The sequence below is a fragment of the Notothenia rossii genome (assembly GCF_949606895.1).
Source record: "Notothenia rossii genome assembly, chromosome: 2".
Lineage (NCBI taxonomy): Eukaryota > Metazoa > Chordata > Actinopteri > Perciformes > Nototheniidae > Notothenia > Notothenia rossii.
Genome location: NC_136904.1, coordinates 91,295,622 through 91,310,695, shown reverse-complemented (window position 1 = coordinate 91,310,695; position 15,074 = coordinate 91,295,622). Strand labels below are relative to the sequence as shown.

The window sequence follows — 15,074 nt, the reverse complement described above, 5'->3', positions numbered from 1 at the left end:
GATGTAGAAGAGACATGAAGAAGAGGGGACACATGTTGATGTAGAAGAGACATGGAGAAGAGGGGACACATGTTGATGTAGAAGAGACACGAAGAAGAGGGGACACATGTTGATGTAGAAGAGACATGAAGAAGAGGGGACACATGTTGATGTAGAAGAGACATGAAGAAGAGGGGACACATGTTGATGCAGAAGAGACATGAAGAAGAGGGGACACATGTTGAAGTAGAAGAGACATGAAGAAGAGGGGACACATGTTGATGTAAAAGAGACATGAAGAAGAGGGGACACATGTTGAAGTAGAAGAGACATGAAGAAGAGGGGACACATGTTGATGTAGAAGAGACATGAAGAAGAGGGGACACATGTTGATGTAGAAGAGACATGAAGAAGAGGGGACACATGTTGATGTAGAAGAGACATGAAGAAGAGGGGACACATGTTGATGTAGAAGAGACATGAAGAAGAGGGGACACATGTTGATGTAGAAGAGACATGAAGAAGAGGGGACACATGTTGATGTAGAAGAGACATGAAGAAGAGGGGACACATGTTGATGTAGAAGAGACATGAAGAAGAGGGGACACATGTTGATGTAGAAGAGACATGAAGAAGAGGGGACACGTGTTGATGTAGAAGAGACATGGAGAAGAGGGGACACATGTTGATGTAGAAGAGACATGAAGAAGAGGGGACACATGTTGATGTAGAAGAGACATGAAGGAGAGGGGACACATGTTGAAGTAGAAGAGACATGAAGAAGAGGGGATACATGTTGATGTAGAAGAGAGATGAAGAAGAGGGGACACATGTTGATGTAGAAGAGACAGGAAGAAGAGGGGACACATGTTGATGTAGAAGAGACATGAAGGAGAGGGGACACATGTTGAAGTAGAAGAGACATGAAGAAGAGGGGATACATGTTGATGTAGAAGAGAGATGAAGAAGAGGGGACACATGTTGATGTAGAAGAGACATGAAGAAGAGGGGACACATGTTGATGTAGAAGAGAAAGGAAGAAGAGGGGACACATGTTGATGTAGAAGAGACAGGAAGAAGAGGGGACACATGTTGATGTAGAAGAGAAAGGAAGAAGAGGGGACACATGTTGATGTAGAAGAGATATGAAGAAGAGGGGACACATGTTGATGTAGAAGAGACATTAGGAAGAGGGGACACATGTTGATGTAGAAGAGACATGAAGAAGAGGGGACACATGTTGATGTAGAAGAGACATGAGGAAGAGGGGACACATGTTGATGTAGAAGAGACATGAAGAAGAGGGGACACATGTTGATGTAGAAGAGACAGGAAGAAGAGGGGACACATGTTGATGTAGAAGAGACATGAAGAAGAGGGGACACATGTTGATGTAGAAGAGACATGAAGAAGAGGGGACACATGTTGATGTAGAAGAGACATGAAGAAGAGGGGACACATGTTGATGTAGAAGAGACATGAAGAAGAGGGGACACATGTTGATGTAGAAGAGACATGAAGAAGAGGGGACACATGTTGATGAAGAAGAGACACGGAGAAGAGGGGACACATGTTGATGTAGAAGAGACACGAAGAAGAGGGGACACATGTTGATGTAGAAGAGACATGAAGAAGAGGGGACACATGTTGATGTAGAAGAGACATGAAGAAGAGGGGACACATGTTGATGTAGAAGAGAGATGAAGAAGAGGGGACACATGTTGATGTAGAAGAGAGATGAAGAAGAGGGGACACATGTTGATGTAGAAGAGACATGAAGAAGAGGGGATACATGTTGATGTAGAAGAGAGATGAAGAAGAGGGGACACATGTTGATGTAGAAGAGACAGGAAGAAGAGGGGACACATGTTGATGTAGAAGAGACAGGAAGAAGAGGGGACACATGTTGATGTAGAAGAGACATGAAGAAGAGGGGACACATGTTGATGTAGAAGAGACATTAGGAAGAGGGGACACATGTTGATGTAGAAGAGACATGAAGAAGAGGGGACACATGTTGATGTAGAAGAGACATGAAGGAGAGGGGACACATGTTGATGTAGAAGAGAGATGAAGAAGAGGGGACACATGTTGATGTAGAAGAGACATGAAGAAGAGGGGACACATGTTGATGTAGAAGAGACATGAAGAAGAGGGGATACATGTTGATGTAGAAGAGAGATGAAGAAGAGGGGACACATGTTGATGTAGAAGAGACATGAAGAAGAGGGGACACATGTTGATGTAGAAGAGACATGAAGAAGAGGGGACACATGTTGATGTAGAAGAGACATTAGGAAGAGGGGACACATGTTGATGTAGAAGAGACATGAAGAAGAGGGGACACATGTTGATGTAGAAGAGACATGAAGAAGAGGGGACACATGTTGATGTAGAAGAGACATGAAGAAGAGGGGACACATGTTGATGTAGAAGAGACATGGAGAAGAGGGGACACATGTTGATGTAGAAGAGACAGGAAGAAGAGGGGACACATGTTGATGTAGAAGAGACATGAAGAAGAGGGGACACATGTTGATGTAGAAGAGACATGAAGAAGAGGGGACACATGTTGATGTAGAAGAGACATGAAGAAGAGGGGACACATGTTGATGTAGAAGAGACATGAAGAAGAGGGGACACATGTTGATGAAGAAGAGACATGGAGAAGAGGGGACACATGTTGATGTAGAAGAGACACGAAGAAGAGGGGACACATGTTGATGTAGAAGAGACATGAAGAAGAGGGGACACATGTTGATGTAGAAGAGACATGAAGAAGAGGGGACACATGTTGATGCAGAAGAGACATGAAGAAGAGGGGACACATGTTGATGTAGAAGAGACATGAAGAAGAGGGGACACATGTTGAAGTAGAAGAGACATGAAGAAGAGGGGACACATGTTGATGTAGAAGAGACATGAAGAAGAGGGGACACATGTTGATGTAGAAGAGACATGAAGAAGAGGGGACACATGTTGATGTAGAAGAGACATGAAGAAGAGGGGACACATGTTGATATAGAAGAGACATGAAGAAGAGGGGACACATGTTGATGTAGAAGAGACAGGAAGAAGAGGGGACACATGTTGATGTAGAAGAGATATGAAGAAGAGGGGACACATGTTGATGTAGAAGAGACATTAGGAAGAGGGGACACATGTTGATGTAGAAGAGACATGAAGAAGAGGGGACACATGTTGATGTAGAAGAGACATGAAGAAGAGGGGACACATGTTGATGTAGAAGAGACATGAAGAAGAGGGGACACATGTTGATGTAGAAGAGACATGAAGAAGAGGGGACACATGTTGATGTAGAAGAGACATGAAGAAGAGGGGACACATGTTGATGTAGAAGAGACATGAAGAAGAGGGGACACATGTTGATGAAGAAGAGACATGGAGAAGAGGGGACACATGTTGATGTAGAAGAGACACGAAGAAGAGGGGACACATGTTGATGTAGAAGAGACATGAAGAAGAGGGGACACATGTTGATGTAGAAGAGACATGAAGAAGAGGGGACACATGTTGATGTAGAAGAGACATGAAGAAGAGGGGACACATGTTGATGTAGAAGAGACATGAAGAAGAGGGGACACATGTTGATGCAGAAGAGACATGAAGAAGAGGGGACACATGTTGATGTAGAAGAGACATGAAGAAGAGGGGACACATGTTGATGTATAAGAGACATGAAGAAGAGGGGACACATGTTGATGTAAAAGAGACATGAAGAAGAGGGGACACATGTTGAAGTAGAAGAGACATGAAGAAGAGGGGACACATGTTGATGTAGAAGAGACATGAAGAAGAGGGGACACATGTTGATGTAGAAGAGACATGAAGAAGAGGGGACACATGTTGATGTAGAAGAGACATGAAGAAGAGGGGACACATGTTGATGTAGAAGAGACATGAAGAAGAGGGGACACATGTTGATGTAAAAGAGACATGAAGAAGAGGGGACACATGTTCATGTAGAGGAGACATGAAGAAGAGGGGACACATGTTGATGTAGAGGAGACATGAAGAAGAGGGGACACATGTTGATGTAGAGGAGACATGAAGAAGAGGGGACACATGTTGATGTAGAGGAGACATGAAGAAGAGGGGACACATGTTGATGTCAAAGAGGATTTTGCATAATAGCTTTAAGCATGTGTCACTATGACTGATCAACTTTCATTAAATGGTGAAAGGAAAAGTAATCAAATTGTGATAAGATTAGATGCTCTTCTCCACATGCTAGATTCAGAGACTGGTGAGAGTAGAATAAATGTGCAGAAATTTGATTTATCGTCTTTCAATGGACTGTCTTGATACAATCATAAATAGAGTTATTGTTATACACGTTAACGTCCTCCTAATCGATAATAAGAAATACAAACGGAATCAAACGTCACAGTAGATCTCATGGGAGAATGTTTTGAGGAATATCATTCAAAGATTGCGGGGTTTTATTTTTAACATGGCACTTCACAAAACCACCAAAAATACATTCGACCATGTCGTTTTTCCACATAGATCATTTAATAACTGAATTATAAGAAAACATTCTGAATCACCCAGCTCTACAGTAAATTGAATATTATTCCACAATTCACATCAAGCAGCTAAACACCCATCGACCCTTCAGTAAACAATGAAAAAACAATGGCTAATTAATAACATACACACATACAGACTTATTTCCTGCTTGTTTGTATTGTCATTTATGTTCTGCTACTACGGCTTACACTGCTTACAACATCTGTGTGTCCAATATTTCATCTGCATGCACTGTTTTATTTTTGCTATGATGCAAGTACATGTAATAGAGCCAGGAGTTACATATCGGCTCATTTGTGTTTTATTCTTATTTTTACCACAGGTATTCTTAAATGTGAACTGTCCTCTCAATAACCTTTACTATAACTAAACCAGATTGCAGCTTCTGATGTTTGTTTCTGTCAAATCATGAATCAATTTGTGGTGTTGACAATTTACCTTTTAAAACGACAGGTTGGGTAATTGGTTAAAAGGCAGTTATAGAGTGAGTAGGGCTGAACGATTCATCGATTTTAAATCGCGATTTGAAAGCCTATGAAAAAAAAAAACTTTTTAAAACTTTATTTTGTTGTTCTTCTTGTGTGTCAGTCATCCACACCAATCAGAAGTGCTGTGCTCCACATGTAGAGGGCTCGAGCCATTGTTAACCAATCAGAAGTGGCCCATGATAGAAGGTGATAGACAGATTGATCCAATTACCTGCCAAGTATTTTTGAAAGTGCCTGCCCTTTCCAAATGGCTTCCAATGGAGCTTTCCTAGATGGTTTGGTGAAACAAACCGTCTGAGTCAGGTTAGTAATGCTCCATCACATGTTTCTATTACAGGCTGAATCTTAAACTGAAGCTTGACTTTAAAGCAACCCAACGGAGGTTTCATGTAAGTTTAGTTCTTTCACTCGTAGCTCGGGCTGCGGGGGTGCTAGAGACGGGAGCACGTTGATATGACCTTCCTAGCCGGAGATATGGCCGCATTTTACAATAAACTTCCGTTGGGTCGCTTCAAAACAAATATCGCAAATCGAATCGCAATATCTGTCAGAAAAATCACAATTAGATTATTTCCCCAAATCGTGCAGCCCTACGAGTGAGACCACCGTTCAGATAAATGTAGGAAAACCCATATAGTATATAGGATGTTAAATGTAAGCCAGACTAAACCTAATGTACATTTACCTACATCACAACATTGTCAATATGAAAACATAAAAGTGGAATTTGACAGGAAATAAAACAGGGTGGCAAACATGAGAACGAGCTAAAAGGAAAATGCAACTGTGGTAAACTCAATCACTAAACAGCGCAGCAGCAGTAATGAAAAAGGACAGCCGGTATGTAAGCTTTATAAGCTCACTCATGTGATCGTGTCCATACTAGCTGTAATATAACAACACCAACCGTAAAGAGTATTACTGTTTACCGTTAAGCATCAGTTATAATAATATTAGAAGATGTGTGAAATATAGAATAAAGAATAGATACTTTATTCCAATGTATATATTCGAATGCCTGAACACACTGCTGCTGCAACAAATGTACCTAACTTGGAATCAATAAAGTATTGATTGATACATTTTATTTCAAACAAGTAAAATAAATAATTACAAAACAAATGTTGCAGTGCTTAGTCATGTAAGAGAAATCAAAACAAAAAATGACATTTGCAACAACAACAACAACATTAGCAACATAAACATTCCCACGTCTAGTGTTCGAAAAGGTGTGAGAAGAAGTATAATGTATTTAATCTCACCCCCTTGTCCCTAAATGATTGATTTATAATCTATAATCTGCAATAATTATCATTATTATTGTTATTATTATTATTATTAATCTGATTTACCTGTTGATTGACATATATACATATACACATACATACACACATATACACATATATGCACATATACATACAGACCTACATACTCACACATATACACATACACATAGTCAAACACCTTCCCCATCCCTGTACCTCGAGAAAATAATTTCTCTGTATTTCCTCTTGAACTGGTTAATGTCTGGACATGGCTTTAGCTCCACATGCACACTGTTCCTAGTCTCACTCCACAGGCTGAGATGCAAAAAGTTATTCTGGTTGTACGGACCCTATGAATTTCGAATTGAAATTGTCTCCTATCTATCTCACCTCTGCTTGACCCATGAATTTAGGATATGAACAGCTGATTGATTAGTTACAGTCAGCTGATAATCCCACCCTACAGCCACAGTCAGATTCCTTGTTTATTTAGCGATACTAACCTTTGTAAAAACCCCATTAAATTCTCTTTTAGACTCACCCTTTGTAGAAAGCTACAGACTTTGAGTTTGCGATGCATGCCATTTTAGATCTTTTTACCATGGGGGGGATAAAGCAGAAGTGGAAGCATCACATTCTCCCCCTCATCATGTGACCATAACAGGCCTGTAGCATGACTCCTGTACTGTTCCTGGTCACATGACAGGCTGAAGGTCCAAGCCCTTATCGCACCGTCTCATTCACAAAGATAATATTCACTTTCACTTGAATTAGCTGTGTTTGCAGACACCTTACAGCCCCTTAAGTCATTCAAAAACAGTCATAACTTTAGCTACTGGTTTATAAGATAGCTATAACCTGTGGGTCGGATTTAATTGAATTGCACTTACAGGTTTTATTTTTGCTAAAAAAATCAGACTGTCCAGTTTTTATTCATAATCCAACAATGACTACACGGTTTCCAAAGTTCGTTAGTGCAGTGTTTAACTAACACAAAACAATTCATACACAAGGCAGACACGTATTATTTGCGAGTTTAAGGTGGTTCCAATCATGAAAAGACTCTTAATTTATTATTAAGACCACTCAATCCAGTTTGATAATGAATGATAAAAGAAACAAGCTCATTAAAATGAAATAACTGAAAAACATACTGCAATTGCCCAATAAGAGCTTTATTAAAACACTACTTTAAACACGGGAATGCTACCCAAGTCAGTATTAACACAACATTTCCAATTGCATTTAGCAGCAAGTGCCAACAACATCAAATAACTAATACTAGCTAACATTTGTCAACCCGGTGTTATACAGTAGACCAGCTGTAGCCAAGCTAGCTGAAATTAGGCTGCTATGCTAACTAGCCGATAGAGCTAAAACAACCTCATTATCGGTCAAGTTGACGCATGACATTACACTGAACTGACGTAAAAGTAAAACATGTAAATTACCTGTTGACTGTATGAGTTTGACATCAATGTATGAATTAATCCGACAGCGAAGACATCTGTAAAGAAACACACAAAAAAAGCCGTCTTCCGTCTGAAAGCAGCCCTGACCAATCGAAGCCTGAACACTGAAAGCAACTGTTGTGATGCAGAGAAAAGGCAGAACGGGTCAAACTCAGAACTATCGATTGGAAGGTAAGTGGTGGGAAGGAACCGTCTACAAAGTGCAACTCCGAAACATAATAGAACAACAATATTAATTAACTTCCCAAAATCCCTTCTAACACCTCCCCTACTGGTTTCACTACATTAATACATTCATCATTTTTAGATGTAAAAGCTTTTGCATGAAATCGTTTAAAAAGATGCATTTACTCAATATGGAAGAGCAGATTTATGGAGGACAGAACATGACATAAGTAACAAATAAATAAATACAGATTAAATACAGGAATGAAGAAATACAAGAATAAATAAATGTGAAAAAACCTGAGATAAATAAATGTGGAAATAAATACAGGAATAAAAAATATATATAAGTTGAGAATATATAATTAATGTATTTCTACGAAAGAAGTACACTTCACTTCAGAGCCCTCAAGAGCCAGATATAAATGTTTATTAGCGTCAAAAATGGGGCGAAGCCTGCGAGCTAGTTCAGGCAGTCAACTCGAGCACCAATGATACATTAACACATGATGCGTCTCTCTTACAACCAACCAAACACATTCTCCTAAACATGCCGCTCTATTGAAGCTGCCAGGTCTTCCTGCCTCTGCCTCGTTAGTGCTGCTGCTCTGTCACATTGCTGATGTGTTCACGTGCTGCTGCTTGCCTGCCCTCCCACCACCCCAGCTTCCACCTGTAGGCTTGGGGGGATAGTTATCTAATCATCACTCAATGTTCTTTGTAAATCTGTGGAGTGATGAGGCCCAAGCCTAGACGCCAAACTCAAACTATATGCTGCTTCTAATAAACATTTAAAGAAACACGTGAGTTGTCTGACTGAACTGGTGTTACTATTAAAGGTTTGTCTACTACCTTAACATCATTAAGCACTGAGCACTGAGCACTCATGCCCCCCCAACCCACGTACCAACAAGTAACACCATGCCTACCCAATCCTACCAACATGACCAATATTTAGAATTTTCAGTCAATCTGGCATGTCAAATCGCACACCTATTTGTCAAAAGCAGGGACGGAGCCACATAGTTCAACCAAAGTAGGTCTAGCCTTTTGCCCTTTCAGTCAAAAATCACAAGACAAAGATGCAATGGATAAGATCTCAAGACAGTGTATGGCTCAGGAATACCTAGGTAATATCAATCAAAACCTCAGAACAGCACCCCACTTAATGCCAAAACATGACTGGCTGGCTGTACAAGTGCACGAGGAGTTCTGTTTGTCACAAACATCGAGAGTTACACAAGTAAAATATGTAGTGAAATTGTGTGGTTGCTCAAGGGTGGGGCTGTGATTCGGCTATACACCTCCGCCGCGTAGTAATAAAGTTGAGCGCATACATAGTGAGACCTACGGTACAGTGGCCTACAGTAATTTGATCCTATGGAAAAGCTGTGTTATTTATGGCGAAGAGTGAGTGTCATTTAAAACTGTATGATGAGTGAGGTTGTGCCCGGAAAAAAAAAAATCTTATCTTGTCACTGAGGACCCTCTTTGCTCAAGGGCCCCTGGGCACTTGCCCAGGTTGCCCATATGGTTAATCCGGCCTTGAGGACAACAACACCAAGAGTCCTGGCTGCTTTCATCTCAGACTTCTTAACAGTTGCACCAACTGAACGTTGCATAGTGACAGCGATAACATGAGATCGCATGGCTCGAGCCTGAGACACAGCCACCACAAACACTCTCATATACAGAACTATGATAACAGTAATCGGGGAAATAAAGGTAACGACAAAGTCAACAGTTCCTGTGATATTGTTAAGGACAACTACACACTCTCCATGACAAGAATTATGTGAATCAGGTTGTCTCAGAAAGTCCTTTACAATGAGACAATTATAGATAACAGAGCAAATCCAACACAGACAGATGCAGATTTGTGTTCTGTTGAGAGTTACTCTGGTGGTGTAATGTAGAGGGTCACATAAAGCAAAATGACGATCAATGGATATGAGCACCATGTTTCCGACAGTAGCAGATACAATGGTAAAAGTAACTATTTTATACAGAGCACACGTCAGGCCACCCAAATACCAGCAAGCCTCTGTTAAAAGGATTTCAACAGGCATCAAAAGGACGCCCACAATGAAGTCTGAGACAGCCAGGGAGAGGATGAGGATTAAGAGAGAGTTTTATTGTCTCCCTTAGGAGAAATTTGTCTTGGGCATTGAGATAATACACATAAAACATTCAGGTCAATCAGTCAAAGATACAGAACAGAGATCACATTACATTACTGTATGCGATGGTTTTAATCACTTTACAATAAGCCAGTCTCTTCAGTGAGAAGCAACAACATGCTTTCTGATCCTTTCCCCCAGCATCGGGGAACACGGCAGGGATGTCCAATATCCACTCTAATATTCATTTTAGCTCTCGAGCCCTTGGCTTGTGCCATCCGGACATCAATTCAAAATAAAACGTATGCGCTGATAATATACTTTTCACATTAGTTGACCCACTAAACTTTATACCTAAGGTGCTGGAGGTTATTAGAGAATTTAGCTTATTTTCAGGATATAAAATAAATTGGAGTAAAAGTGAAGCCATGCCACTTAACTGTCAGACTCACTCTAATCACTTAGGCTCTGCTTCTTTTGTTTGGAAAGCTGATGCATTGAGATACTTGGGCATAAACATCAGATCACCAATTGATAAGATTTTCGAAATGAATGGTCCAGGCTTACTTAGAACTATTAAAGATGACTTGAGAAGATGGACTACTTTACCCCTATCGCTGTGGGGAAGGGTGGATGTGTTAAAAATGAATGTCCTACAAAGATTAACCTATATAATATCCTCAACTCCCTTTCAAATCCCACAATATTGGTTTAAAGCAATAAACACTATATTCTCTCAATTCATATGGAAGGATACAAAACCACGAATTAACCATAAAAAGTTATTTATGCCGAGGAGAACAGGTGGACTGGGGGTTACCTCATTTATACTTGTATTATCTCTCATATGATGCCAGATTCCCTGAGCGACACCGAAAAAAGCTAACTGGGATTGGCTGGAAGGACAAATAATTACAGAAAACAAGAAATCAAAATCTTTAAATTCATTATGGTACTCCTCCAAATCCAGTCTGAATAATCCATTAATTCAATGTTCTATCAGTGTGGTTAAATCTGTAGAAAGGAGGCTAGGCATTACTATTTCCCTCCCTTCATGCCCATTATGGAAAAACTCACTATTCACAGCGGGCGGTAACCCATTGAATAATATACATATGCAAGCACATGACATACAACACATTGGGCAAATAATAAAAAACAATATCATAATTCCGTTCACAGTGTTGTTGGACAATTTTATCTGAATCAATCCCTCTTCTTCTCCTTTATGCAATTATCAAATATGAAAAACTTAACATCAAAAGGTATAAAGATAAGTTGTCATGAACACCAACCTAAAAAGACTTGCAAGCGAGAAAGGAATGATTTCATATATATATAAACTTCTCCTCACATCCACCGCCAATACTAATCTGCAGACACAGAAAAGAAGGGAGCAGGCATCACCCTTACCCCAGTTGAGTGGGACAGAATCTGGTCGAACTCAACATCAATCTCCAAGTGTGTCCGGTTTAGAGTAATACAGATACAAATCCTTCACAGAGCATACATCACACCCTGTAGACTCAAAAAGATGGACCAAACACTCTTGGGCCTATGCTAGCATGCATGGTTGTGCGGAAGTGGGTACCCTTTTACATTGTCTTTGGTCCTGTCCGGCTGTAAAATCTCTTTGGGACGTAGTTAGAGATACACTCGCTGAGATCCTGAACATAGAGAAAGAAGACGGCGAAGGCGGCGTGAGAGGAGGCTGAAGATTAGGTCCCGATCATCGCTGATTGAAGCTTTAATTCTTATTGTCAGCCTAAATATTATGAGTGTTTTTCCACATTTGAATCCCTCATTATTGCAACAGACAGTATTATGTAAATGATCACGAGCAATGGTAAAATAAACATGTGTGAGCATTCAACAAGATTTATTTTTGTTCTTGTTATATTGTATCGTCAGTGTGTTGGAGAACCAAATCTGTTATGTGTCAGTAAAAACCTTCTCTCCTCTCTCTCTCTCTCTCTCTCTCTCTCTCTCTCTCTCACACACACACACACACACAGCTGCAACAGTCCTCTACTTGCAACAAACTTAAATATGGAAAGGTTCAACTACGCACACCACATAATGCATCATCTCGGCTCGCGCAGCACGCTCACAGGCATAGATTGCCAATAGTGATTGCGCACCTTGGAGGTGAAGTGCAGGCATTTTGTCATTCAAGAGAGAATACGATTCGTAGTTCTTTTGGAAAACATGTTTTTCTTTTAGCCTATTTACCTCGTTAGCGTAAATAATACTCGTTACATTGACACATGCATTATTTGTGATTAAAATAATGGTTGTTGGTAATGTATTAGCGACCCCCACGGATGTATGATTTCCCTGCGTTCATGGGAGCTCAGACCCTCCTCATGAGAGCTCAGCTCCCATTGGCTCCCACAAAACTTGAACCCTGGCCTGCCCTTTATGACAAAGGCCTTGGCGAAGTTGAAAAAGATGTGGCTTCAGCTGAATACTTTGCCAATAATCTCTTACTTTTTTATTTGTTATAATTATTATGTTCAGTAGTTTGTGGAAGTGCGCCCCAAAGTATTTGTTGATTTTCTTTATTGGTATTTATTCATTAATATAATTTATTTTATATATATTTGTATTGGTTTTTCAGTTGAATTATACTTAAAGTTCAGGGTAATCAACTTTTAAAAAGATACTGTTCAAATTACTATTTTTTTTTTTTTAAAGTTCAATAAATGGATGTTTTCAAAGTCAATGAATAATCGTATTTAATAATCGTGATATCAATATTGACCAAAATAATCGTGATTATGATTTTTGCCTTAATCGAGCAGCCCTAGCGAGGTCCCGATCATCGCTGATGAAGCTTTAATTCTTATTCTCAGCCTAAATATTAGGAATGTTTTTCTACATTTTAATCCCTCATTATTGCAACAGACAGTATTATGTAAATGATCATGGGCAATGCTAAAATAAATATGTTTGAGCACTCAACAAGATTTATTTTTGTTCTTGTTATATTGTATCGTCAGTGTGTTGGAGAACCAAATCTGTTATGTGTCAGTAAAACCTTCTCTCCTTTTTCTCTCGCTCTCTCTCACTCGCACGCACACACACACACACACACACACACACACACACACACACACACACACACACACACACACACACACACACACACACACACACACACACACACACACACACACACACACACACACACACACACACACACACACACACACACACACACACACACACACACACACACACACACACACACACACACACACACACGACAGCTCTGCCAACGACATACTCAATCAGTCTGTACTGCATATTGACTACTAAATTAACGATTGAACATATCACTAACAGAATACTGGTCAAACTGAAGTCAACACAGTTAAAAAATTACTACTTCTTCCACACAATGTCATATTTTCCAGTTTTATTTTGTATTCAATTATTTAATATCTTTTAGTTACATATGTTTTACTGCATTAAATAATGTCTAATCTTTCTTCAGCCATTACACATTGCATTCTGACTCAGCAACAACAGCAACAAATATGTCCATCTGAACAGAGGTTTTTTAGAATATATCTCAACCCCAGCCCGTCATTACAGTATTTTAGAATCACACGAGTAAGACTGAAGTATCTTAAGGGTAACAATGAGCTTGATCGATTTTCTAAACCAGGGGTATAACGAGGCATAAATCAATGGGTTCAGACTGGAGTTAAAACACAGCAACCAGAGTACAATTGAGGTTGAACTACTAGTTTCAATATCCTCACCTATCAGGGATGGAGTGTAATATGGAACAAAACATATTAGAAACACAAGGACAACAACACCAAGAGTCCTGGCTGCTTTCATCTCAGATTTCTTAACAGTTGCACCAACTGCACGTTGCATAGTGACAGCTATAACATGAGAGCTTATGGCACGAGCCTGAGACACAGCCACCACAAACACTCTGATATACAGAACTATGATAACAGTAATGGGGGCAATAAAGGTAACAACTAAGTCAACCGTTCCTGTGATATTGTTAATGACAACTACACACTCTCCATGGCAAGAATTATATGAATCAGGTTGTCTCAGAAAGTCCTTTACAATGAGACAATTATAGATAACAGAGCAAATCCAACACAGACAGATGCAGATTTGTGTTCTGTTCCGAGTTACTCTGGTGGTGTAATGTAGAGGGTCACAAATAGCAAAATAACGATCAATGGATATGAGCACCATGTTTCCAACCGTAGAAGAGGTAATGATAAAAGCAACTATATTATACAGAGCACACATCTGGTCACCCAAGTACCAGCAAGCCTCTATTAAAAGGATTTTAACAGGCATCACAATTAGGCCCACAAGGAAGTCTGAGACAGCCAGGGAGAGGATGAGGAGGTTAGTGGGGGTGTGGAGCTGCCTGGAAAGGAAGAATTTCACCATAAATACAATTATCAATGATAGCTTGTAACAACAAACAGCACTAAAACACAAAGAAGACATGGACATGCATTTGTTGAGCAGTGCTTGCTTAAACTATTTTGTCACAAAACGTCAGGTTTGAATATGTTATCATTTAAAACAGAACAACTATTATCTGAAACATTAATTAAAAGGAATGCATGGTTAAATCCTGTTACTTTCCAATCATGAACATATATAAGCTTAAGCTGAAAGTTTGTCTGTGCCTGAAGTGGGAGATAGAGATGATGACCAGCAGGTTGAGAGCTGCAGTGATCAGAGCGATGAAGGACAGCAGGATGTAAGCGAGCAGGACATCTGACTGAGCTGGCGTAGGCTTGCTGCAGGATTTGTTGAAGAGTTGTTGAAAGCAGAGTTCATCAATTTGGGGAGTCTCCATCTGCAGAGAGACGTGTTGAGAAGCTGCTGTGTTCTGGCAAAGCTCTCTGTTATGCAGCTGATATATCTCTTCTCATCTGTCCTGCCCCTACTATTACTTTCTCTCTAGCTAAGACTGAAATCCCTAAGCTCTACTTTGTTTTCTGCAGTCATCTTCATCTCAGTCTTCATCACTTCCAT

The 15,074-nt window shown here is 39.9% G+C and overlaps 2 protein-coding genes across 2 annotated transcripts in view; both read right to left on the bottom strand.

Annotated features, from left to right (window-relative positions):
* The window catches only part of pikfyve (phosphoinositide kinase, FYVE finger containing), a 68,607-nt gene extending 60,727 nt beyond the window's left edge, over positions 1-7,880 (bottom strand). The window contains exon 1 of the mRNA XM_079665845.1: positions 7,738-7,880. The gene's annotated coding sequence lies outside the window, so the exon portion shown is untranslated. The remainder of the gene's footprint in view (positions 1-7,737) is intronic.
* A 5,651-nt stretch (positions 7,881-13,531) lies between these two features.
* LOC307029761 (trace amine-associated receptor 8a-like) lies at positions 13,532-15,074 on the bottom strand (the record flags this gene model as incomplete). Its single annotated transcript, XM_079665844.1, has 3 exons — positions 13,532-14,454; positions 14,723-14,895; positions 15,030-15,074. 3 exons carry the CDS (start codon positions 15,072-15,074, stop codon positions 13,638-13,640), a joined length of 1,035 nt encoding a protein of 344 aa, XP_079521970.1. The 3' UTR covers positions 13,532-13,637.